The following is a 26,631-nucleotide window of genomic DNA, read 5'->3' on the forward strand; positions in this document are numbered from 1 at the left end:
TGCACAATTTGTATTTTTTTTTTTATTATGGTTTCCACATTTATATCACAATTTGTCCACCGATAGGACCAAAGTTAGCAAAGTTGCCCTCTTCTGCATATCAGAAATACAGAAGTCTTACTGTACATTCAACTAAGGCTTTGTTTTTTCTTTTTAGGTTTTATTTTTTTGCAAAAAAAAAAAAAAATCAATTTTTATGATGGAGATCCCATAAGGCAGATTACATCTAAAGGAATGATAGCAAGTAGTTTTAAGTTTGTTTTTGTTGTTTTCCCAGCATACAAACCAGCCATCTGTGTGTTGTGTCTGGACAATTTAGAAGCTGTTAGCACCATCGGTCACCTTGTGGTTTTGGAGGTGAGGGTTATATAAAGAACTGACGTAACAGGGGATGGGACCTGAAAACGCTGAAAAGAAAATATGATAAAATGTGCTTTTAAAACAAGAGTCAATACCAAATTTGATTCAGTATTGGGCTTCTAAACACAGTGATTAGCAGCAGCTTAGGGATCGCTTCATCACAAATACAGAGGCTAAAGGGAGGAGAACACAAATCTTCTCTAAAAAAGGGAAAAAAAAAAGTAAAAACTTGTGTGGGGATGAATGGTTTTAAGACTCTTCCCCTACCCATTATACAGGGACCATTTGTGATGCTTGGAACTGAACACTTCAATTTGCGCCTGTACTTGGAACGCTCTTGTCAAATTGTTTTAAGTGGAAATAAAATCTAAAGAAAAAAAAATTCAAATAAATAAATGCATACTCTGTTATGGTAACTTACTCTCAACTTAATTAAATCCTCTTTCACATAAGTTTTAGGTACCTGTCTCATATATATATATATTTTTTTTATTCCAGCCCTTTATCAGGTACCAGAAGATTCACTTTTTTTTTTGCATTTGAAAGGGTAGATTTGAACTTAACACTTGAATTTTTCACATATTTTTTTTGTTTGCTTTATTACAGCCGACTTTAGGAGCTATAGGAGTTTCAAAACTCCAAAACGTAACCCCTTGCACACCCTTACATTGCATTTCTCGACCCCCTTCTGTAATCCTTTAGTAAACTGGTAGCAGCATTTAGCACAAAAGAACGGGTGTAGCAGATGTAGGGGGAGCTCTGGCAGGGGAAGGCAATTCCCAGGATGTAGTGGACACAAAGCTTCTCCTCTTCCAGGTACTCTACAACCCCACCCTCCACTTCCCTTGAAACAGGGAGATCCTCTCTCATTGAAATCTTCCACATTGAGCAGTGGCCGCCAAGCGACCCATGGTTTGCAGTGAAAACCGCAGATATGAGAAAGCAGATTTGGGACAGGTGCTCAGTCTAGGCAGACATAAGGCAAGATGTTTAATCTACCATCATCACCATGTGGATCCAAGGAGATGCACTGCGTCCAATCATACCAATTGCCCTGTGTATCGTGACAGCCATTGACACCAGGCCAATGTTGGTCATGTAGTCTTTCCACGTCAGCACTAGTCACGTCCCTGTTTTTTCCAGGCAGGTCACTAGGAAGGGCAAGTGGCACTAAAACATGTGTTTTTCTAGCTTCTCGCTTAGTGCATTCCTCCTGTTTTAAATATTCAGACATATAATAATGTGCACTCTGTGTCTGTACACCAGAGGAAGACAACAAGCTGCTCTGCCGATTGAGATAGGACTGGATTATCTCATTTCGAGACAATTCCTTCCAGTTTGTCTGCTCAAAAGGACTTGGTAGACCAAATTTGGGGTCCTGTTTGTCCGTCTCAGTCCTGTGCTGTTCTGAGGGGGCCGAACTATCATTATGAGCTGGATCTTTAAGTGTTAAGGGTTTTATTTGCCCAGTTATGAAATCAAATTTTAATTTACGATCCTTTTTAACTCTTGTTTGTTTGCTAGTTCCGTCTGTAGAATACCCTTCTTGTTCGCCTCGATTACGGGATTTCTTTTTCTTTCGACTGTCCGAGCCAGATGTAGCATCATCGCTGTCCACTCTGGAGGGCTCTGGTGAAAAGCCACTGCGTGGTGTTTGAGGATCTACATACGGCTGACTGCTCCGCGGTGTGTGCTGTTGTGTTATCCTTGGAGACTGCTGGTGGGGCCAGTCAGCAGGGAGTGGCTGCTCAACCAACCTGTGAGGTGAAGAGATTGCCATTTCTCTTCTGGGAGACTCAAGTCTTTTTACTATGGCAGGAGGTGTAGCAGGATGCCCAGGGGATTGATAAGAAGGTGTATGTGCAGTGTCCACACCAGGCAGCCTTTGGGAGGGGCTGGGCGCAGAACCCTTTGGTGCATATGTGGTGTGCTGCCGTGCCACTAGCTCTGCTCTAGTGCCACGAGGGCTGAATGAGGAACAGCGGGGGCTACGTGGTTGAAGAGAATGAGCATCTTCTAATGCTACACTATGCTGCTGCAGGACGGCCGCTTTCAACAATGAGGAAGTGCTTGGGTGTTTTACAAGTCCAGGGGAGTTGGTGTGAGGCCGAACAGCATTTACAGGGATTTTGCCATGCTTATCATGCTCAGTCTCCAGCCGATTAGTCTGTGAGCTACCATCAAGTGGACTAATCAGGTTTTCAGGGGGACTACCACCAATTCCATTTGTAGGTAGAGGTGAGGAGTTTGGAAACAGCTCATGACTAGGTTTAGCCACTTTGTTAACAGGCCCCTGGTTGCCATCTCTAACATCCCCCTTTCGCTTTCTATTAGCCAACTTTTCAGCCTTTGGCGAATGTGCCTTCTGGATGTCATTCCGGACTTTGAGATCCTGTATAGGTTTTCCACTCAACAGTACAGCTGGGGTTGTGTCTCCCTTACAGTTGTGGGTACTACCTCCATTGGCAGAACCTGGCGGATTTGGAGTGCCCCTAGCAGACGGCTCATTCTGTTGTACAGGCTCTATGAGCTTTTGCCAGCTACGCAGGAGTTTCTTTGCACGTTTGGCAAGCTCCTCATTGCTGGTCTTTTTCCGGACATCGTTGATTAATTTTCCTAATCTTGTTTCCTGTGTAATAAGCAAAAACATATTAGAATCTCCTTCCACGTCTATCGAACAATATTAACAAACAAACCTATGTTACGATCAGACATGGAAGTCCCAGGGTGTATGCCAGGTGGCAAATCACACAAAGTCTTGAGCATGTATCACATTACAACAAAAAAGACGCATCCTACAGTGACTGTAGGGGAGAAATTGAAGGGGTATTCCCATCTGAGCATTTACATTTAGGAATTTAATTCATCTACAATTGATACATAAATGACATCCAATTGAAGAAATGTAAAAACAAACTCAGTCAAACTCAGTGGTGGCCATATCAAAAGACAAGGATGTATATATTTATAGGAACATGACTATATTTATAGGAAATTATCTTAAATACATTTTGTTAAATTGTAGAAATGTATATAGCAGGTGAATTTAATGAAATGTCAATGCCCAGATGAGAATATCCATTTAATTTGAGGGACTTTAGGTACTAGTTCTACAGGCAACTACTGCAGCAGCCTATATCCTGTACAAAGGATCAGCTATTTGGGGACAAATAGTGGGCCTGCATTAGTTAAACAGAACCCGTCATGCAAAATAACCCCTCTAAACTAAATAGATTTTCATAAACTGCCTTTAGAAAGCATTGCCTCTATCCCTTCATTGTCCCTCTACATGCCTGTAAACCTAAGCAATGAGGTCCTAAAGTTGTATGCAAATGACCTGTGAAATGTCCAATGAGTCATTAGCATATTCAAGCTGTCCAGCTTATTCATGAGTGGGTGGTACAGCCCCACCCCCAGTGCTTGACTGACAGCCTGTGTAATGCTGTGATGGCTGCTACATGTGCTTGCTGGTGGCCACACTCCCTGCTGCCTGTGTGTGTGTATATGTAGGAGAGAGGCTGCTCCAGGATGCAGCCATGTTATAGCAGAACATGTCAGGCACTTGTGTAGCTGATGTCTGTGTCTCTGTATTAGGAGGATGCAGCACACACACTGGCAATGCTTTACTATACATTACACACAGACATTAGCAGGGGGAGGAGGAACAGGAATGACATCACTGCCTCTGACCAGCCTCATTTACATAATAAAGAAAAGATTTTACAATGATTAATGTATGAATTGACTAGATAAAGGCTGGGATGGGATCCTTGTGATCTGCTCCAACAGGTAGTAGTGACAGGACTAGTGGCAAAGACCTGATTACAGGTGTCCTTTAACTTTTAATAGATACTTAGTTGTTTGCCCAGCATTAAGGCCAGGGCTATATGGCAACATTAGTCACCATTAGCTGTGATTTTAGGCAAGTCATGGACTTTGCCTGCACAGACATCAATGGAAGCTGTATGCGACTGCAAGTCACTAGTAAATATATCAATGTGTGGAATTTTAAAAATACAGAACCTACCTCCAGTGCCTCTTTGGTAATGGGATATTTCTCCAAACTGGAGATCACTTCTAACACAGCCACCATGTTAAGAATCTGTAAGAGAAAGACACAAATCAGTCCATAAACAAATAAAAACCATTGTCAGTTTCATCTTATTTTTTTGGTGTATAATGTATAAAAAGTACACACGGCAAGAAAGTAAAGGGTTGTGCAGATTGCAGTGAAACCAGCCCCTGAAAGACCCCTTAAAGCTGCTCCTCTTTTCAGTCAGAGCCCTTTGAAAAGACTTCAAGTTGGACGACTTGCACTCACATTGGGTGTAACGTGGACACAAATCAATAGGAGGCTTGCTATGGACATAAGGTACAAAAGTCACTAGTAGCACACTGGAGACTTTCACATAAATGCATTATTAAAATGCCAACAGTCTGTATTTTAGTCACTCCAACCCTAGGAACTGGACCAAAAAGTATTCAAAACGCATTTTTGAGCAAGGCTTTCTTTTTTTTTTTTCTTTTAAACAAGTTATGCACAACATAATAGGATTGCAAGAAACATTGTTAAAGCATCACAGAAAGGTGCTTCCTTGTCTGCTTAGTTTCCAACTTCTCTTTCCTACTTTTTTCAACAACTATAATCTATTGAAAAAGATCATGTGGAGATGAAATCACACTACAGAATAGGGAGCACTCAGGATGGTCACGGGGGATATGGCAAAGCAAGTGGGTAAAGAAAATAATTAGAATAAGTTCATCTATAGGAATGCACCAAATAGTGTGTCCAGTAGTAAACGACTAATAATGTGCATACTCCACTGAAATCACAAAATTTAGTTTAAAGCAATTACACTCACCGGCCACTTTATTAGGTACACCTGTCCAACTGCTCGTTAACACTTAATTTCTAATCAGCCAATTACATGGCGGCAACTCAGTGCATTAAGGCATGTAGACATGGTCAAGACAATCTCCTGCAGTTCAAACCGAGCATCAGTATGGGGTAGAAAGGTGATTTGATGCCTTTGAACGTGGCATGGTTGTTGGTGCCAGAAGGGCTGGTCTGAGTATTTCAGAAACTGCTGATCTACTGGGATTTTCACGCACAACCATCTCTAGGGTTTACAGAGAATGGTCCGAAAAAGAAAAAACATTCAGTGAGTGGCAGTTCTGTGGGCGGAAATGCCTTGTTGATGCCAGAGGTCAGAGGAGAATGGGCAGACTGGTTTCGAGCTAATAGAAAGGCAACAGTGACTCAAATCGCCACCCGTTACAACCAAGGTAGGCAGAAGAGCATCTCTGAACGCATAGTATGTCGAACTTTGAGGCAGATGGCTACAGCAGCAGAAGACCATACCGGGTGCCACTCCTTTCAGCTAAGAACAGGAAACTGAGTCTACAATTTGCACAAGCTCATCGAAATTGGACAGTAGAAGATTGGAAAAACGTTGCCTGGTCGGATGAGTCTCGATTTCTGCTGCGACATTCGGATGGTAGGGTCAGAATTTGGCGTCAACAACATGAAAGCATGGATCCATCCTGCCTTGTATCAACGGTTCAGGCTGGTGGTGGTGGTGTCATGGTGTGGGGAATATTTTCTTGGCACTCTTTGGGCCCCTTGGTACCAATTGAGCATCGTTGCAACGCCACAGCCTACCTGAGTATTGTTGCTGACCATGTCCATCCCTTTATGACCACAATGTACCCAACATCTGATGGCTACTTTCAGCAGGATAATGCGCCATGTCATAAAGCTGGAATCATCTCAGACTGGTTTCTTGAACATGACAATGAGGTCACTGTACTCAAATGGCCTCCACAGTCACCAGATCTCAATCCAATAGAGCATCTTTGGGATGTGGTGGAATGGGAGATTCGCATCATGGATGTGCAGCCGACAAATCTGCGGCAATTGTGTGATGCCATCATGTCAATATGGACCAAAATCTCTGAGGAATGCTTCCAGCACCTTGTTGAATCTATGCCACGAAGAATTGAGGCAGTTCTGAAGGCAAAAGGGGGTCCAACCCGTTATTAGCATGGTGTACCTAATAAAGTGGCCGGTGAGTGTATATGTACATCCAACAAATATATAGATATATTTGAAAGGGTACGATATAGTCAGACATTACCTGGCGTCCAGCCCCCAACCCGCATTTCAACCTACTGGTCTTTCTCAAGAGGTCCCCTTGAGAGCCATAGCCAAACACTTGGGACAGAAGTATGGGAAATTAAGACAAAACTTGGGTGCTGTGGTGGTGGTCAATTACTTCTCTCAATATTTTTTACCATGCAAGCCTGGATGGGTAAAGTTACTATTTACATCTTGTATGCAATTTTTGGTTTTGTCTACCTGGATATTTACAGTGGATTTAAGTGCATGCATTTGCTAAAGCCACCACCACACTTTGTCTTTGTGGATATTATTGTAGGTTTTAGTCTTTTTGATATAAATAAAGATTGGAATGATTGTTTTACAATACTGGAGTCAGTTTATGGTCGATAGTAACTTAGTCCTATATACTTGTATAGGTATTTATGTTGTGGTTGGCATTAGGATCATATACTGTAGAAGTGGGAATCCCCAAGACAACAAAACTTGATAACTGTAGCCAGAGTCACCAGATCAGGTGCCCACTTAATGTCATCAGACAGAATATAAACGGGATATCAGAGCTCATCCTTCCTACTTCTTAAAGGAAATGTACCATTTGATTTAAATCATTATGAAGCAAACATACCTTGAGAATGATGCACTGAGTTGAGTGGTTTTGTTGAAAAAACAATTATAAAATTAAAATAATGAAGCTCTATCACTTCTGTGCTGGGGCTTGGCACTTCTCCAGAGAATAATGTTATCACTATGTTGTGCCTGACAGGCAGAAGTATTCAGTCACTGCATGAGCATCCAACTGCTGTGTATGAGATATCCAGCTCAGGTTGACTAGTCCTGTCTGGACAGTTCAGGTAGCTTCGTGTAATGTGGCAGGCTGAATGCAAGCCTGAATCCAGCTTTCCCAAGGTCCTGAATGTTATTTTTTTTTTTTTTTTCCAGCAAAACCACTCAGCTCAAGGATTAAACAAGATATGTGCCTGCATCAGTGTTGCAACATCATTCTCAAGGTACGTCTGGTTCATAAAGCATGAAATCAATGATAGATCCTTTAACTAGAGACCCTTTGTTCCTGTGATTGGTAGGGGTTCAGGCAGTCAGACCTCCATAGATTGGATGGTTACCCACTATCCTGTGGATAGGGGAGAATAAATACTTTTGAAACAGCATCTTGAAAAAGAGGGGGACCATTTATAATTGATGGTTTGTGTGCACTGGGAAGACTTCAAAATCTGATGGTGTTAAGAGTCCTAGGAGGTGTAGGCTCAAAGAGGCATTTAACATCTGACATTAGCTAAAATCACACGAACGTGTGCCCGCCGTACAGTTGCACAGTGGACACAATTTAGCGCCAGGGAGAGGAGGGTGTTTGAGCACCACTCACCCCCGCCCCTCTCCATAGAGAAACATGGGGCACGGCCCCGTGTTTCGCAGACAGATAGAACATGTCCCATCTTTCTACCGGCTTCGGAACGTATGGCGCTGTGCGCTCATTGCTGTCTATGGTGCACGCATATACGCCGGCCATATATACATTCTTCATACAGCAGTGCGAATGCCTTAATAGAGGACAGATGACTAGTTTTAGCTTCCTTCCTTTCCTTACATATACTATCAAGATATGCTGATGGTAGCCGCCTATAACTCACGTGTCTGGTGTTCTTTTAGGTTTCTAAAACACTTATTACTGCCTGTAGTGTCTATTATACAAATGGACCCTGCACAACCAACAAAGGTAAAACATATGTCGGCACTCAATATGTAAATTCAAATATTCTAAAGAAGCAAGGAATGTGCCATAGGACAACAATTAACAAATGTACAATAAATCTTTATTTAAACACAAAATTCACTCCGACAAGGTTGTGGTGGACAGGTTAAAAGCATTTAAAAATGTACAGAGTACATATGGTAATCAAATAGTTGGCGCAACCATGTAAGGTTCACCAACAATACACCTTCAACAAGAGATCATAGCTGAACAGCTAACTACATATGTAGTTATGTGAAGAGTATCCAGCCAAAGCTCTAAAGGCACATCACTAAGGTACAAAAAGGGCTCTCATACATTACAGGTCAGTTGTATGGATAGAGGGTACACAGGTCAGCGTCTGTACAGTAGCCCACCAGGGCGGCTCAGCGGTTATGGAGGACGTGGAGGACTCCCCACGTGTTCCTTCTCCTGCTGGAGACCTCCTCAGGAATGATTGGTAGTATCCATCGTAGAAATATTAAGTTACATTCTGTATGTTTACGTCACCTGAACACCACCTGGCTCTGTGGGATTATAATTTATAAATTTAATTATTCACGTCCCCTATCATGACGGGTCCCAACCCGGTATCCTTCACACTGCTGGTGTCTCGGGTGGCCTAAATACATAATTCAGGAATAGAACAGACATTTAAAGGAATAATATACACACACAAAAAGAACATACCGTGTATACTCGAGTATAAGCCAACCCAAGTATAACCCAAGGGTGGCAAATGCATTAGTCACAGCTCCCTGTAGTATACAGCCTGCCCAGCCCCTGCTCGCAATATAATTCCTGTAGGGATTAGCTCCGTGTCCCCGCGTGGTCCATTGAAGGGATCGTGATGTCAGCCACTTGCTGACATCCTAGTGTGTGCTGAATGACCGATGTCATGTTCCCTGCGATGGACAGCGCGAGGACACGGTAAATCAATAAAAAGGAGTGGTTTTGCAGGTGGGGACCACCGACCACTTCTCAGTACCTACGCTTTCTGGCTGGTGTTTGGTAAATTTTTTATACGTTGCTGGTGCTTTCACACTCGTGGTGGCACGAGACAGACTCTACAACCGACACAAGTGGTTTAGGTAGTATAGCTCATCCAGGATGGCACGTCAATGCGACCTGTGGCAAGAAGGTTTGCAGTGTTTGTCAGCGCGGTGTCCTGAGGCTCTACCAGGAAGAGCCCTGCAAAATGACCTCCAGCAGCCACCAATGTGCACGTGTCCGCACAAACTATAAGAAACCAATTCCATGAGGACGGTATGAGGGTCCGACATCCACAGATGTTGGTTGTGCTCACAGCTCAACACCGTGCAGGACGCTTGGCATTTGCTGGGGAACTCTAGGATTGGCAAATTAGCCACTGACGCCCTGTGCTCTTCACAGAGGAGAGCAGGCTCACACTGAGCACATGTGACAGACATGAAAGAGTCTGGATGCGTCATCGAGAGCAATCGGCTGCCTGCAACATCCTTCAGCATGACGGATTTGGCAGTGGGTAAGTAATGGTTTGGTGGCATTTCTTTGGAGAAATGCCCTTCATGTGCTCACCAGAGGTAGACTGCCATTAGGTACAAGGATGAGTACCTCAGACCCTTTGTAAGATCATATGCTGGTGCAGTTGGCCCCGTGTTCCTTCTAATGCAGGACAATGCTAGACCTCATATAGTTGGAGTGTGTCAGCAGTTCCTGCAAGATGAAGGCATTAAAGTTATGGACTGGCCCGGTGAATCCCCAGACAGGAATCCAACTGAGCACATTTGGGACATCATGTCTCGCTCCATCCACCAATGTCACGTTGCACCACAGGACTGCCAGGATTTGGCGGATGCTTTAGTCCAGCTCTGGGAGGACATCGCTCAACAGGAGCATGCCAAAGTGTTGTAGGGAGGCGATGCAGGCACATGGAGGCCACACACAATACCAGGTATCATTTTGTTTTCAGCTCAGGTTTATTGAATACAGTACAATATATTACAGAATAAAACAGGACCCTTCAAACAGGATGAGGTGTATCACAAATGTTACCATTAATACAAGATACGCATTATAAGAGAAGAGCTATCATCGAGTGAATAAGGTTTATAATGACAGCTTGAGGACTTAAGTCCTCCATAATTGCACATAATATCAAGTTGAGAAACCTCTTCTCAGACATGAAACTCATGCTTCAACTAAAAACTTAGAAAATAACATTGAAACTTTTAACTTTAAAACACCAAATGGAATTCAGGACATTTGGTAGGAAGGGAGGGGGGGGGGGGATATACTGACAGAATCTCCATGACATGCCCTTCAGCATTCCTTAGATCCCACATCAAAAGTAAGGGTCAGTTATCTCATACATGTGTTGTTACCCGAGATTGCCAGGTACTCCAAATTTTATCAAAATTTGTCTATCGAACCTGCCAGTAAATGACTCAAATGGTCATTTTTCAAGATCCCCATTAATTTGAATGTCAAAGGCAAATGGGATGGTGAGGGATTTCCACTGCCCACTGCAGTGCATTGGCCATTTTTGCCACTAGCAAGATAACCCTAATAAACTTGTGTAACTTTCAGTAGTTGTGGAACTTTACCATTAAGCTCAACAATAGAGCCTGTCAAGGAATGGATAAGGTCCCAAAATTCCCCCCAAAACGTAACTACTTCCCCCCCCAAATCACTGCTTTTACATAAAAATTCCAGGGTTCAGAGGGTAGACATAACTGAGTGTTTAGCCTTCCATGACAAGGGAAAACTTTTTATTTGTGGTACCTGTGTATTTCTGTAGAAGACAAGGAATGAGAGTCTTGAAAAAATTGAAGTGTTCTGAGGAAATTCCCCACCCAAAAATCCATTATTCTATACAAGTCCTTGTTCAGCCACCACTGGATGTCTCCCATCTGCATGTCTGGGACAAAAATCAGGATTACAGCATATAGTGGCCAAGGGCCCATGTGGTGATGAAAGACCATGTCCTGAGCCTCATTTTGGCCCTGTTTTATGGACATTACATCACAGTTGGATAAGCATGTAGTGTGTTTTTCCACTTTAATTTTGTGTGCGACTCCAAATCCAGGCCTCCATTGGTTAATAAATTTGGTTGCCATTCATGATTTTTTTTTGTTTTAAGCACATTCAACTTAGATAACACATCCTAGATCTGAATCAATAAAATGAGTATTCCCTTTATTTTTTTGATCAGTATATACACACTATTAAAATGACCCAGCCTGCATTGGTCTGACAAGCGAACTTTATAGAAACTATTGTGCATGAGCTCAGGACAGGGTTAATGTGATTGGGGCCATGCACCTTAGTCTGTTTACAGTTCAGGGCTGCCATCCCATCATGCCCTGGGACAGTCCTCTATAAATAGTGAGCTGAATGCTATTCCTAGGAGCGCTTGTCAGGACAGCGATCAGGTTATAAGTGATAAGCACACAGGGCAGTCCAGCTCAGCCAGGAGGACGGGCGTGCCAGGCCTGCTGCACCGCTGACACTACAGGCAGCCCCCGGGTTACATACAAGATAGGGTCTGTAGGTTTGTTCTTAAGTTGAATTTGTATGCAAGTCAGAACTGTATATTTTATCATTGTAATCCCAGACAGAACTTTTTTGGTCACTGTGACAATTGGATTTCAAAAAAGTTGGGTTGTCATTAGAACCAGAATTAACAAAGCTTCATTACAGACACCCGTGATAACTGTTACAGGTGATCATTGTAGCCTAGGACTAAAGTACAATAAATTACCAATATCCAAAGGTCCGTTTGTAACTAGGGGTCGTATGCAAGTGTTCTTAAGTAGGGGACTGCCTGTATAGGGAGTCCCACATCACAAAACGTGGTACAACCACATACAAGGTGGTTGCTTGTTGCTTGAACTTGGGCAGGTAGGGATCTGGATATGGGGTTTGGAGAAGAAGAAGAAAAAAAAAAAAAAAAAAAAAGCTGGTAATGTTACAGGAACACAACATGTTATCAGTGAGAAAAACTGCAGTCATCCCCAGGAACAGAAGACCAACCTGCCATAATTTGCCACATTCTCAGATGCCAAGTTACCAGGCACCCAGTTCACATCACTGTCAAGCCACATTCACACGCTTTTAGAAGTACAATTCACCCTCAGCAGGGAGGAGATATGTTGTTAGACCTAAACTCCTGCAAGTGGGAAGGGACAATATGTTTTTTTTTGTATTGTTTTTGTTACACTGTTTCTCAATTGCAATAGTTTAGGTCAAGAAACAGATGCGATTAGGAGAAACCCCTGCATGCTGCACTTTATTTGCATTTCTAAAGGAGATTCCAAATGAGGCCTTAGATCTCCAGTTACGGACATCAGTTATTTTGAGCTAAAATTATTTGTGAATGAACACACTGAACAGTTGCAAGTCTTTCCATTATACCTTACTTCTGTATAGTCCGGAAAGACTAAGGTGCAGTCATAGGTACCGCTGCGTTTAAAAACGCAGTGCAAGGGTACGGGTAGGCCTCCAATCTGTAACCAGAACCCAGTGTCTTGCATTAAAACTATGCAAGAGACCGGGTTATGGTTACCAATTGCACTAGTTTCCATATGCAAATCGGACCAAGACCCACCTTCTAGACTTCTATGGGGCATTTGGAGTGGAAATACTCGAGAAATTAGGACAAGCAATATGGTACAGTGGACAATACGACCATGTAAATGGAAAATAATGTGAACTGGTTTTGTGAACATTTGCAAACTAGATATAGCACTACACAAAGTAGCAACATTCAGCTACTGCTTTACTACATTGATACAACATGACAGATTCATCTGCATATCCTGAATGGTCCCACAGCAGAACCCACATTATGCTCTACCATTTTTTATTGTACAGATAATGTACCCTAATAGCTACAAATAATCACCACCACATAAATACTAGGGTCTAGAAAGTATGAATTGCGTTAGATTACTTTTGCTATGCGGGTGCCCATACAAGAGGTGGTAGTATAAAGAGGTCAAACTACTCCTAGCTCTTTTGAACAGAATTTTTGGTTGAAGAGGAGTACTCACTGTGTGCCCATAGTGGACAATCCGTTACAGAAATCAACAGCAAACAAAAAAAGCCTCCTGAATTAGCCAATTTTGTTTTTTTTTTTTTTTTATGGCGGATGGCCGAAATCCACATTAACTGAATAAAAGAAAATGCCTCAAGGAATATATTGTGCAGTTTTTTCCGGTAAGAGGATACCCCACATGTGGATATAACCCGCTGTCAGGGCACATGGGAGGCCATGGAAGAGAAGGAGCATTGAGCTTTTGTAGGGCAGAATAGTTTTCAGGTGCCTTGACGTGTTTGTAGGGCCCCTGGGGTCACAATTACACATGGCATTTTGCTTGCGTTTTGAAACACAATCCAAAGGTTCTACCTGTGATCGCATGTTGAGGTAAGATTGCTTTTCCTTCGTGTTCAGTTAATGTGTTGGAAACGCAACGTTACCCAAAATTGATCACGAGTGCAGCCTTTGGATTGCATTTCCAAATGTCTCAAGTACCACAAACCTTTATCCCAAAAAATTTGTAAACTTTTTTTTTTATCATGTTGTAAAGAGGGACATTTTAACCCCTTGTCACCGATTGGCTTTTTCCATTTTACTTTGTTTATCGCTCACTTTCAAAAATCAATAACTTGTTTATTTTTTCGTGTGCAGAGCTGTATGAGGGCTTGTTTTCTGTGTAACAAATTGTACTTCCTAGTGATGGTATTTTACATTCCACCCCTTGTACTGGGAAGTGGAAATACAATTCAAAATGCGGTAATAATTACAAGAACCCACATTTGCTCCATTTTCTTGTGGGCTCTAATATATTTTTTGGTTCTATATGATCACAGGGATAACAAAATTATATAGGTTTTATTAGGCGTTAATAGATTTTACCAAAATGTAAATTTTATTTTAACGCCCCCCCCCCCATTATTACTAAAACCATATTTTGACTCCAGTAACTTGCATATTTAAGAGTTGGCTTAGGTGTCTTTTTGTGTTGCAAAAGGGAAAAAAGTTGACTCTTTTTACCCTTTTCCCACTATTTGTTTTGTGTGTGTTAAGCCCCTTCTACACTGGCGTTTTTCACGCGCGAGTTCTGCGCGTGCATTTGACGCGCAGAACTTGCATTGCACTCTGTCCCATTGTATTCAATGGCTCTTTCTCCATTAGCGTTGTTTTTGACGCGCGTGCTTGCGTTCGTTTGCACGCGCGTCAAAATCGCAGCATGCTCTATTTTTGCGAGTCACGCGCAATTTTCACGCCCCATTCAAGTCTATGGAGATGCATCAAGAACGCATTGCACTCGCAATCATTGCAAGTGCAATGCGAGTGCAATGCGTTTTAAACGTAAGGGTTGCTAGGTGACCAGAATAACAGTATTTCCCCTGCTCGCGAACGATCATTTAATTAAAAAAACACAATGAAGAACAGTGAAGAATAGAATAAAACCAGTGAACACAGTGAAAACAGTGACCACAGGATCATTTAAGAGAAAAACACAGTGCAGAACACAGTGCAAAATAGATTACAGATGTTCGGCACATCTGCTTACTTGTCGGGAGATACGCGCGGAACGTTGCGGCCAAAATAGCATGTGAAGAACAATATATATGTGTGAAGAACACATTGCAGATGTATTTAAACTTCTGCAATTTGTTCTTCACACACATATATATATTGTTCTTCACATGCTATTTTGGCCGCAACGTTCCGCGCGTATCTCCCGACAAGTAAGCAGATGTGCCGAACATCTGTAATCTATTCTGCACTGTGTTCTTCACTGTGTTTTTCTCTTAAATGATCCTGTGGTCACTGTTTTCACTGTGTTCACTGGTTTTATTCTATACTTCACTGTTCTTCACATCTGCTAACTTGTCGGGAGATAATATACACGGGGAACAGTGAAGAATAGATCGCAGATGTTTGCAACTTATCAGAAGACATTATTTTTGAATTAAATAACCCATTTTAATCCCAAACCATGGTCCCTTTGAAAAATGCTCGATTCTCCCATTGACTCGCGCGTGAAAAATGCGCCGAAAACGCAAAAACGCTAACAACACGCGCGTGAAAAACGCAAAAACGCTAATTACTCCAAGGAAAAATGGAACAAAAACGCAGCCAAAAACGTAAGTTTTTCACGCATTTCACCCTGACGTGAAACGCAACGCTAGTGTGGAAGAGGCGTTTTTTTTTTTTCTTAGGGGTTTTTGGGACATTCTAATAACATTAGAATTAGAAGTGTCAGACTATACATTTGCATAGGCTGAAAGACATCTGCTCGGTCCAGCAATCACCCCCCCCCCCCCCCACAGCTGCGCGGCTGAGAAGACGGCACCCCGCGATTGTATCCCAGGAGGTAAGGGATGGTTGCCCCTTCCTTCTATAGGTACGTAGATCCCTTGGTCACTACATTGACCGCAGAATCTTACGGGTTACGGACTGTTAGAGCATAAGACAGCAGAGGCACTGCTCACCCTGTGCAGACCTTAGGTTAAGCTGACAGAGAAACTCGCCGGCCTAGCCTTAGGCCCCTTAGTGACCTATGGAGAAATCAGTATGGGCAATCACTAAGGGGTTAAACCAGCAGTGAAGCCACATTTATTAGATATGGATGCCTAGCAATTTTCCTGGGAATTGGTGTGCAGAAATTCATGTGTAGGAATCCTCAAAAATAATAATAAATATTATATATACACATATATACCTACATACAGAGGTCGCACTAACATTTTTACGGAAGGGTAATAATACTCCTCTTACCATTTTTGAAGAGTATTTTTAGCCGATGAGGAGTATGAAAATTTTGGTAATACATATACACATCTCATAGGTGTTTATAATGTTAATAGACGCTATTTATACAAAAAGAATCATCTGTCTGCTCACTGCACACACACACTGGCACAGCACAGCGCGCGCACACACACACACACACTGGCACAACACAGCGCGCGCGCGCACGCACACACAGCACAGCACGCACACACAACACAGCACAGCACAGCACGCACACACAACACAGCACAGCACGCACACACAACACGCACACACACACACAACACAGCACAGCACGCACACACACACAACACAGCACAGCACGCACACACAACACGCACACACACACAACACAGCACGCACACACACACACACAACACAGCACGCACACACACACACACACAACACAGCACGCACACACACACACACCACAGCACGCACACACACACACACAACACAGCACGCACACACACAACACAGCACGCACACACCCAACACAGCACGCACACACCCAACACAGCACGCACACACACACAACACAGCACGCACACACCCAACACAGCACGCACACACACACAACACAGCACGCACACACACACACAACACAGCACGCACACACACAACACAGCACGCACACACACAACACAGCACGCACACACACAACACAGCACGCACACACACAACACAGCACGCACACACAACACAGCACGCACACACAACACAGCACGCACACACAACACAGCACGCACACACAACGGCACAGGGCCGGCTCTAGGTTTGAGTAGAACCTTAGTGGGCCCCTTTGCTATAGCTCCCAAATTTTGTGGCAGATAACGTGTCATATGGCCCCACTTTTGCCCCCTGTCCTAACCCCACTATGTGTTTTACATGTTATCATGTGTTTGGCTGCTTTGAAAGCCTTTTTATTCATTGCTGGACACGTAAACAGCTGTGTTAACACTTTCACATTTGCATACATTTCTAACAATGAAAGAATACGATTTGAAAGCATCCAAACACATGGTAACATTAGAAATACATGCGTTCTTCTTACCCATACGTCCAAACACTGTGGGCCACATTTATCAAAAGTAGTGAAGCCTGTACTATGTGCAGTTTCCTCACAAGTGCGGCAGATTCATCAAAACTGGGGCACGTTCTTCATGAATCTGACGCCCCCTGCACTGCTCGGGAAGTGTCAACAACTTTTTTTATGCACCTTTGACATAATTCTGTCAAGACGCAGTAAAAAATATGGAGCACGGTCCGACTCTGCACCAGAACGCCCTGTTTTGTGCAGGATTTTGTGGTACAGCGGACACAGATGCCGTGACACAATACTGTCGCAGACACTTCATAAATACATGTACAAGCCGTTTGCACCTTCTTTTCAGTGCAAAGTCACACAGAAAACTGGCGCAAACACTTTAATAAATGTGCTTTGTGTGAATGCACCGTCAGGGTTAATGTAAGGAAGCATTAATAGAATGGCAGCAGGGACATAATTTGGAGGCAAGGTGACCTGGCAAATATAGTTAGGTGGTTGTACATGGGAAAGAGATAGGAGGTCAAGAGAAAGGGAGTGGTGGAACAGGTGGCACACAGGTAACATTGCAGGGGGCAGAAAGTGGGCATAAAAAAAACACAACCGACTCTGTCAGAGTCAAGACTGAAAGGGTTAATTGCACACACAGGGCTTGACTCCTACCATGCTGTCCTCCTCAGCTAGGTCACAGGGTCACCATACATCAAACAGGAGTGGGCTTTGCTTCCTGTCTGTTTCTGTCTGAACGCTGATAATGCTGAGGCCGATCCGAGCAGCGCTGGTGGCTGGAGGCACTGAGTGCTCGGTATATCACACAGTGGGAGGCTCGGCCATGGCCCGTACGGGAGTACAGTGCACGGCTGTAACACAGACACTGAGGATGCAGAGAGTAACCGCTCTCTGTATCATTATTATATCCCTGTCACACACCTCCCCCGCCTTAAGTGGGCCCTGCACTGGCACAACACAGCACTCACTCACATACACAGAGTGCAGTGTACCGCGGCTCACACTCACCCTGGATCACATAACTGCTGGCCGCTGCTGCAGGCAGAGAGAATTGGAGCAGGACGAGTAGCAGCGGCTCACATGTCTCCCCTGGGTCCGGAACTCACAGATCCCAGAGATCGCTGCATCCTGCTGAGCGGTCCCGCGCACGATGCGATCACTCTACTGCCATTCCCCTCCTATGCAGTGCGCGCCGGGCCGCTCAGCCTGCGCGCTACACGGAATAATTGCCAAGCGTATCTTTACGCATGGCAATTATTTTGGGGGGTAATGGCGCCTCATCACGCGTCTATGACGCGTGGTGAGGCGTTAATGCGATCTCTGCCTACATACATACATATTTATACACATATATACACACACAAATGAATTCAGGCCAAAAAGCACTAACATAAGAAAAGTTTCTTATGAAGATTTCTAGGCACACTGACTATATAAAACTTACCGACTTATCTTGTCCTGTCTCAAGTCAGTTCACACTTGTAAACAGCATATGGAAAAAAAAAACTCCACAAAAGCAGCAGTCATGTTTCAGCACAAGTCTGGTATACAAGGAGCATAGTAACTTGGTGTTCCTAACAATTGATCCAACAACAGCCAGTCCTGCATTCCAGGGCAAAGGTTTCCAGGGAACCAAACAGAAAATCTAAACTGCTGTCTATGCAGGCAATACAAGTGAACCAAGAAATCTCAGAAATGATGCCTGTTTCAGAACAGACATAACAGATGTGGCGGTCAGGTGGGGGTCCACTAACTAATAAAAAGCAAGGAACAGAATGGATAAAGCCACAGATATCACAATTATCAGTTCTGTGCATGAGTTATTGTGAGCCTATGTCAATAAGTGCAGGTCTTTAAATGATCCTTATTACATGGTTTCGGTTCACAATGACAGATACATTTCATTTGAATGTGAACTGGCCTTTAGCAACACACATACTTTCAAGGTCTCACCAAGACAGGGAACATATGAAGATTTCTAAATATAAAACTAGCACCACAGCTACCAAAAATAGTTCTTTTGTATCCACAAAACTTTGTTTTCTAATGCAAGTTTACACACACGATAAAATATCTTAATCAGCTTTTTACGGCGGTCATTAAGGGTACTTCTTCTGACGTGACTGCTTTCTACGGCGGCGTGTCAGAATAATATTTAGGGACATCGGGTCCTGCAAGTGCCGGTGTCGGCCAGACCAGGCACTAACACCCGGGATCGCCCCCCCCCGGGGATCCGATCCCTCCTGCCGCAGCACCGGAGTGCAGCGAGTGACCCTAGGCTACCGGCTTCTCTCCCCTGACCCAGCTGTAAGTAACTGAGCATGCTCAGTTATTTACACTTGTAGTGCAGTGTATAGTGTATTGCAGTGTAAAGGCTTGAACAAGCGATCGGATGAACGCTTGTTCAAGCCAAAAGTAGAAAATGTAAAAAAGTTAAATAAAATTTAAAAGTCATTTTATAATATAATTTAATAAAAGTCCCATAATCTCCCCAGTTACACATAAAATGCAAATAAAGTATATAAATCACGTACATATTTGGTATCACCGCGTCCGAATCAATCTGTACAATAAATCTAAATCAATATTGAACCCGCTCGGTGAACGACACAAGAAAAAAAAAAACCTCAAAAAACTTCCCATAATATACAATTTTTCATCAAACACCATCACAAAAAATGTTCTAAAAAGTGATCCAAAAAAGTTACGTTCCCTAATATGATACGACTGGGAAGAAAAAAAAAAAAAAAAAAAACAACTTTTCACAAAAAATAAGCCCTCAACCAGATCTAACAGAAAATTACAGAAGTTACGGCCCTGAAAAGTTGTCAATAGTAAGATGCGATTTTCTCCAATATTGCTCAGGAAAATTGAGCAAAGATGGGGAAAAAAAAAACAAAAAACAAACTTTAGAAATGAGGTATCACCGCAATCATAGTGAACCAGAGATTAAAGATAAAAATTTTTAAGTTACGGTGAGCAGGTGGGGGGGAGGGGGTTATTACGGGATGCTAAAAATCCAAAATAAAAATTGATGATTTTATTTGTGTCCCCCTTGAAATAGTTAATAAAATCTCAAGAATAAGCTTTAGACTCCCAAAATAAATTATCTATACATTGTATCTCATCCCATAAAAAATAAGCCCTCATATGTTTGTATTACCAAAAAAAATAAAAATTTATAGGTCGTACAATGTGACAATACAAATCTGCTGTGAATGGCGCCTTCATTCATTCTATGCTCGGCCGTGCGCCCATACAGCAGTCACCACCACATATGGGGTATCAGTACACTCGGGAGGAATTGGGCATCAAGCGTCGTCAGTTTTGGCCTAAATGAATGCATTTTCCAAAAGTTTCTAAATCGCAGGTCCATATTGTAATTTATGGGGTTTTACTATTATTTAGGCCTTTCAAAGTCACTTGGAAGCTGAATTGTCCATCAAAATGTGAGTTTTGACAATTTTCATGAAAATGAGAAAAAAAAAATCGCACCTAAAGTTCTGCACCTCATAACATCCTAGAAAAGTGAGAGGATGCATAAAATATAATTTCAACATAAAGCAGACATTCCATAAATGTTAATTATCAAGCTTTTTGGGTAGTTTTACTTCTTGTCTGGAAAGCAGAACATTTCAAACTTGAAAAATGAAGAATTTGTCACGAAGTACAATGTGTCACGAGAAAACGGTCTCAAAAATCACCTGGATATGTTAAAGCGTTCCGAAGTTCTAACCAATTATTGTGAGACAGGGCAGATTTGAAAAATCGAGTCTGGTCATTGAGCTGAAAACTAGTGTCTTAGATAAGGGGTTAAAAAAAGAAAAAAAAAAAGATTCACAAGCTTAAAAAATAAACAGCAACAGTTCTTTTTACAGTATCTACTTCAGTTTTAAAAGAAAAATGAAACAGGGCCAATGATTTTCTAGTTCACTTATACTTCTGAAAATCTAATTCATTAATATGAGGTCAGTGGGGCTCAACCATCAGCCTAGCAAAGGAGAGACTAGTTTTCACACTACAGCTAATCTATAACGATTGAAAACAAATTGAAATTGTTCGGGCAAGCCACAGGTGCCATATGGGGTTTAATGTATGGCTTCTGAACTTGGATCGTATAGAGCAGTGGTGGCGAACCCATGGCACGGGTGCCAGAGGCGGCACTCAGAGCCCTTTCTGTGGGCACCCGGGCCACAGTCCCAGCACACCAGACAGGACTCAAAGAATCTTCCTGCTGCTCCAAGCAACTTAAAAGATGCTGCTTTCAGTCATATTTTGATACTTCGCTACTTGGGACTGTAGGAAGAGGGAGAATGAATAGACAGGACCGAATTATCTTTGGAGGACCTCCTGCTGGATTCTCTGTGTACAGAGGGAAATTGGAAAGAAGCTAAAATGATGCAAATTTTCAGTCTTTCTACTGTGTTGGTGTCCTCAAGAGGCCAGTATGATTGAAAGTTGTTGAATAACAGGGAGCAATAAGTTACTGCTTTCATTTTTGGTTGGCACCTTGCAATAAATAAGGGGGGTTTTGGGTTGTTTTTTGGGCACTCGGCCACTAAAAGGTTCACCATCACTGGTATAGAGGAAGAGCACCATTCACATCTAGTACTTGCAGTTCCAAGACACACCTGTGCAAGCATTCTTACCCAACTAATACAAAGTTTATTAACATGAATTCACATCTGCTTCTAAGTTTTAGCCAGGCCTCATGCACACCAACATTTGAATTTAGTGGGACGCAAGATCCCACGTGCAGCAGGTCTGACATCGGCCGGTGTCCATAAGAAACAACAGCCCAGTAGCAGAGGGACAGGAATAGGACCTGCTCAATCTTTTGAAGCACAGTGAAATCCTCAGCTGTGCGTATGAGCCCATTGAAATAAATGAGGATGTGAGCAATTCTCAAAAACATGTACCGTATGTTCACAGAATTTGCCATAAACTCAAGAGGTAGCATAGCTCCCCATAAAAGGGAGAAAGTTAAGCAACTGGGTAGCTCAGTTACAGTCTTGGGGTAATCCAATAAAGGGGAGGATACGTAGCACATACAATAAAATAGACTATTCTTCTTACATTAAATAGGACATACGGTGTGAATGTATGTAAGCCACCTACGCGTTTCGGCTTGTCCCTAAGCATCACTCAGTTGAATACTTATTGGATGTGCTACATATCCTCCCCTTCATTGGATTACCTTGGACAATTGAGTCAGTCACACTTGTGCACTCCGAAGGAAGCCTTCACTACCTTAGAGCTGCCTCAATATATAAGGGTATGGGAGACATTTTTTTTCTTTTTCTCTATATATACAGTCTTGGTTCATTTTAAAGATGGCTGCGGGCATGTTAGGTTTGAAACCCTTTTCATATGCCATTAATGTTACAGGAAATCCACTTTAATATGATGAAAATAGCTTGAGGTGGTTGAGTCTCCAAAACTCAGAACTGTTCCAGTTTTGACAAGGTAGCAAAATCTCCAGTGGACTGTCTGATGGGAATTTACCGACAAATAGCGATTTAAGATGCTGTGCACTGCAGCCCAACCACAGGTCTACTGCCCCGTATTTACTACTTCATGCGAGATCAGGACATTAGAATAACAGTCCTTCAGAAATTCTGCTGCAGAGAGTTTGGGTAGGGCTAGCCAAGGCCATGGGTGGAAGTGAAGCTGTCACATGCACCTTTTTCCCTGGCCCACATAAGGTTACCTGAATGGGCCCTTAAAAACTAGAATTTGCCAAGCTGAAACCATACCAACAACAATGAAATCTCAAGATGGCAACTGTGAGGCTTCAGTTATATGGTTTTATCTACGAGTCTCATTTAAGGATAAAGTTCTTCTAAATTACAATTACAAGTTTTATGTAGGCCGTTTGTAAGAGTCAAACTCCTTTACACCACAACTACTAAAGTAGTGTGTGACAGTTACAATAAAGACCATCAGCATACAGCCCTCCTTGGGACTCTACTTGTAATCTCTTATTTAGAAGATTACTGATGGGAGGATTATCACACTGCAGTCCCCTAGCAATGACAGCAGGCAGAAATGTTACTAGCTGCACAAGTGCTCTGGAATCATGTGATCCAAAAACACATCTAACATGTCCAATTTGTCAAGCAATCGTAAATCCTGTTGTTCAATAGCGGGTTTGGATCAAGAATATATGTGGAGTTCAGTGATTGAGGTTCAGTCTCACTCAAAAGGAAAAGGAAATTAACCAAAGGAAAAAAAAACCCTAGAAGTACTCACCTCCATTCTCTTCATCTTGATCCCAGCGCTAGTCTTGACACGCCAAGATCACCTAGAAAACAAATTTATAATTAGCAGCACGGAGTGCAGGGACAAGATGTCTGGCACTCCAGGCTGATAATTATGCACGTCCTCGCCATCTCCCTCTCACATGACGTCACCCGCTTCTCTGAACACGGGAATGGAAGGTTGCGACGGTGTGCATCTCGTCCCAGCGCTGTTAATTATACTTTTTTTTCCCTAGGCGATTCCAGCGTTTGAGTTTTTTCAGTGGTTGATTTCCTTCAAAGATTTCAGGTTCTGATGCCTGTTCTTTGCTCCTCTGTGATGAATGGAGTGCCAGTAGACGCTGCATTGTCAGTTCATTCAGAAAGATGGAGATGGGACCAAGTTCCATCAGTCATTTACCAGATACACCTCACCTTCTAAGTGGATTAGTGTTAATAAATCTTGGAAAATACCCATAAAAGGGTATGTCTACTATATCTTTTGGATGCATATTTCAGTTTATGTACTGTCAAACAGGAACCCAGTGAGAATATATGCAACAAATAAACGTGCTTTGAGCAAATGGATCATTTTATGCTACCGATTTAATCCACAGAAAGGACAAAAGTAAGGCAAATCAAATGCACTATGTTAATACTGTAATTCAGCACCAAGCTTATGGATATCCATGTGTGAATGCAACCTTATGGCTGGTTGTACACGAGTGACATGGCAAGTTCAGTGGTTCTGGGTTCGGACCAGCAAATCCAGCAGACACAGAGCGAGTTAGTAGGACAACATAGCAACTTGGGGAGCACTTTTCCATGTAACATGTCAACTAAGGCCCTCAAATACCAAATAACTTATTTACAATATTACACTATGAAGTAAATTCAATACATTTTAATTCACAGAAAGTATTGCAACTCCTGGAGTTTAGCAGGAAGAAACAAAAAATCCAATCAAGACGCACACAAAAAGATTCCTATAATAAGTTTCAAGCAGATGTAACAAATGTCAAACAAGTCACCACATGGAATAAAGCTGCAGCAATCTACAACTGGTAGTACATACGACCAGTTGAGGTTGACCAGGGTGCAAGGGCACACTGTAGTTACATATAACCTCCAAACTATATAACATATGCACCTATGGGACTCTACTATGCCTCCAATTTCACCAAATTCTGTATAGATCTGAATGACATATACCATTAGATGCAACAAAATAGACCTATAATTCATTAAAGGACATCTACCACCAATATCAAGGATTATAAAACAAGTACACTGACATTCTGGTGTGTGCTCCCTCTCACTTTAAAGGTCTTTTTATGTAAAAACTAGGGCATAGGAAGCTAAGAGAAGAGCAGATCCTGCCAGAGGGGGCACAAACCAGAATGTCAGTGTGCTTGGTTTGCAATCCTTGGTAGATGTTCTTTAAGGCAAGATTGTATAATCTACAAGCATCCAAACACAACAGATCATGCAAGATTGAAGCAGCTGATCATCATCAACATTGACCCCAGACGTCCCCAAACTGCTATAAAAAAAGGTATCGAAAAGGTTCTCCAGCTCTGTGATCCCAATGTACTAGCCTATTATGATGTGCATGAAGCCTGGTTAGTATAGGGCAAGGTTATTATGATAAAAGTAAGTGGAGTACACATGTGTGAATTATGACATGAGGGCATCTAAAGCCCACTACCATTAAGATGCCAGATGCTGGGTACCCAGCATGGAAATACAAGATTAGATACTGATAAAGAATAATAGTGGAAATGAGTAAAAGCAGCACCACACAAATTGAATATAATATATATAATACATACACACACAATGCTAAACCAACCTGACCCCCTTAACTATAATTGTAGTATACACAATGATCACACAACCTGAGCCAATAACTACACAAGCTAAGTGTAAACGCCGACAGTATGACAAAAACGAATATTGATCACACAACTCCGAGCCTACAGGTGCCCAACACACAGTCGCACAACCCCCAGCCTATATGCGTGCAAGATACGATCACACAACACCGAGCCTTTACACACACACACACACACAATGTGATCACACAACCAAAGCCTGCGCGCATACAGAGACTAATATGATCACATAACCCAAGCTTAAACACACGAGAGTTCATCATTGCAGTGACTACTACAAAACCTGAGTACCACAAACTCACTATGTTCACACAACCAGAGCCTGCACATACACACATTCACCAATTGCACAACATGAGCTAATAGAAACTAACAAAGATCGCACAACCTTGGCCGATAACCACAGCAAAGCCAAATGGACAACCTGGGCCTGTGTACACACAGATCAGGGTCAGTTTACACATCAGTTAGATCATCAGTGGTTGTTTTTTGCTTCAGTCACTGTGAGTAAAAACCAGGAGTGATAATACACATGAGGTACAATGGAGAGATTTGCACCGTTTCTCTGTGTAGCTGTCACACATGGTTATAGATCACAATAACTGATGAAACAATGAAGAAGAGATCCCCCTAATGACAGCAGTGACCCCGTTTACAGAAAGCATGTGTCACCCCTAGGCACACTCCAGGGCCTCCTAGCAGCCGGACTCCTCCTCCAAGGACAAGCCGCCTACGGCTGGAGAGTCAGGCCTAAGCCTCGGTGTTTCCTGAAAGTTGTCAGCCAGTGGTGTAATGAATGAGTGCAGGAGGTCGACATGAGGAGAGGCGACTGGGCGCTCCATGAGGTCAGCGCCTGCCGGCCAGAGCCTATACGCCACAGGCCGCCTCATCAAAGTAGCGAACACCGGCAACAAGTGTGCGGGCCGGAACCTCACCTGTCCCCGGGAGCACGGCTGACACTTCCTGTCACTCCTCACCACCCGGCAGCGCCCCACACACACCGGGACTCTTCCCCCTGGCAACGTGACTCTACGGGCTGGTGGGAAGTACAGGGTCACACGCTGCCCACACACCGGCAGCCTCAGTGCTCCCGCCGCTCTATGACCGGCTTTCCGGTGAGCCCCTTTCCCGCAGCTTCACCTCCCACTGTGCCCCAGCCCCGGCACTCACATTGCTGTGCTTATCGATGGCCTGAATCAGCCTCTCCCTGATCTCCCGCGGGGATACCGGAGCCGCTGTCATTGCCTCTGTCCGGGGATCACTGCGGAGGGCGGCGCGGCATGTTCCCGGGGAGGGGGGGACACAGTGGCCTGGGCACCGGGAGCGCAGGACACCGGAGACTCCCAGGCGCGTCTCTCCAGCTGGAGTCGAGCGACCGGGAGCCCCGAGGCACGACGGGAAATCCGCCGCCGCACGCTTTGTGACGCCA

The 26,631-nt window shown here is 43.1% G+C and overlaps 1 protein-coding gene across 3 annotated transcripts; it reads right to left on the minus strand.

Moving 5' to 3' along the window:
- On the minus strand, positions 1-26,631 carry MED26 (mediator complex subunit 26). Of its 3 annotated transcripts, none has more exons than XM_072156550.1 (3): positions 26,373-26,631; positions 4,388-4,462; positions 1-2,989 (listed from the first exon to the last, which is right to left on the minus strand). In XM_072156550.1, the coding sequence occupies exons 1-3, from the start codon at positions 26,442-26,444 to the stop codon at positions 1,322-1,324; spliced, it is 1,815 nt and encodes a 604-aa protein (XP_072012651.1). In that variant the 5' UTR covers positions 26,445-26,631; the 3' UTR covers positions 1-1,321. The 3 variants fall into 3 exon arrangements, with proteins under 3 accessions (XP_072012651.1, XP_072012661.1, XP_072012643.1); XM_072156560.1 differs by lacking the exon at positions 26,373-26,631 and adding an exon at positions 26,138-26,325; XM_072156542.1 differs by lacking the exon at positions 26,373-26,631 and adding an exon at positions 23,321-23,367.

Source organism: Engystomops pustulosus, chromosome 1 (assembly GCF_040894005.1).
Source record: "Engystomops pustulosus chromosome 1, aEngPut4.maternal, whole genome shotgun sequence".
Lineage (NCBI taxonomy): Eukaryota > Metazoa > Chordata > Amphibia > Anura > Leptodactylidae > Engystomops > Engystomops pustulosus.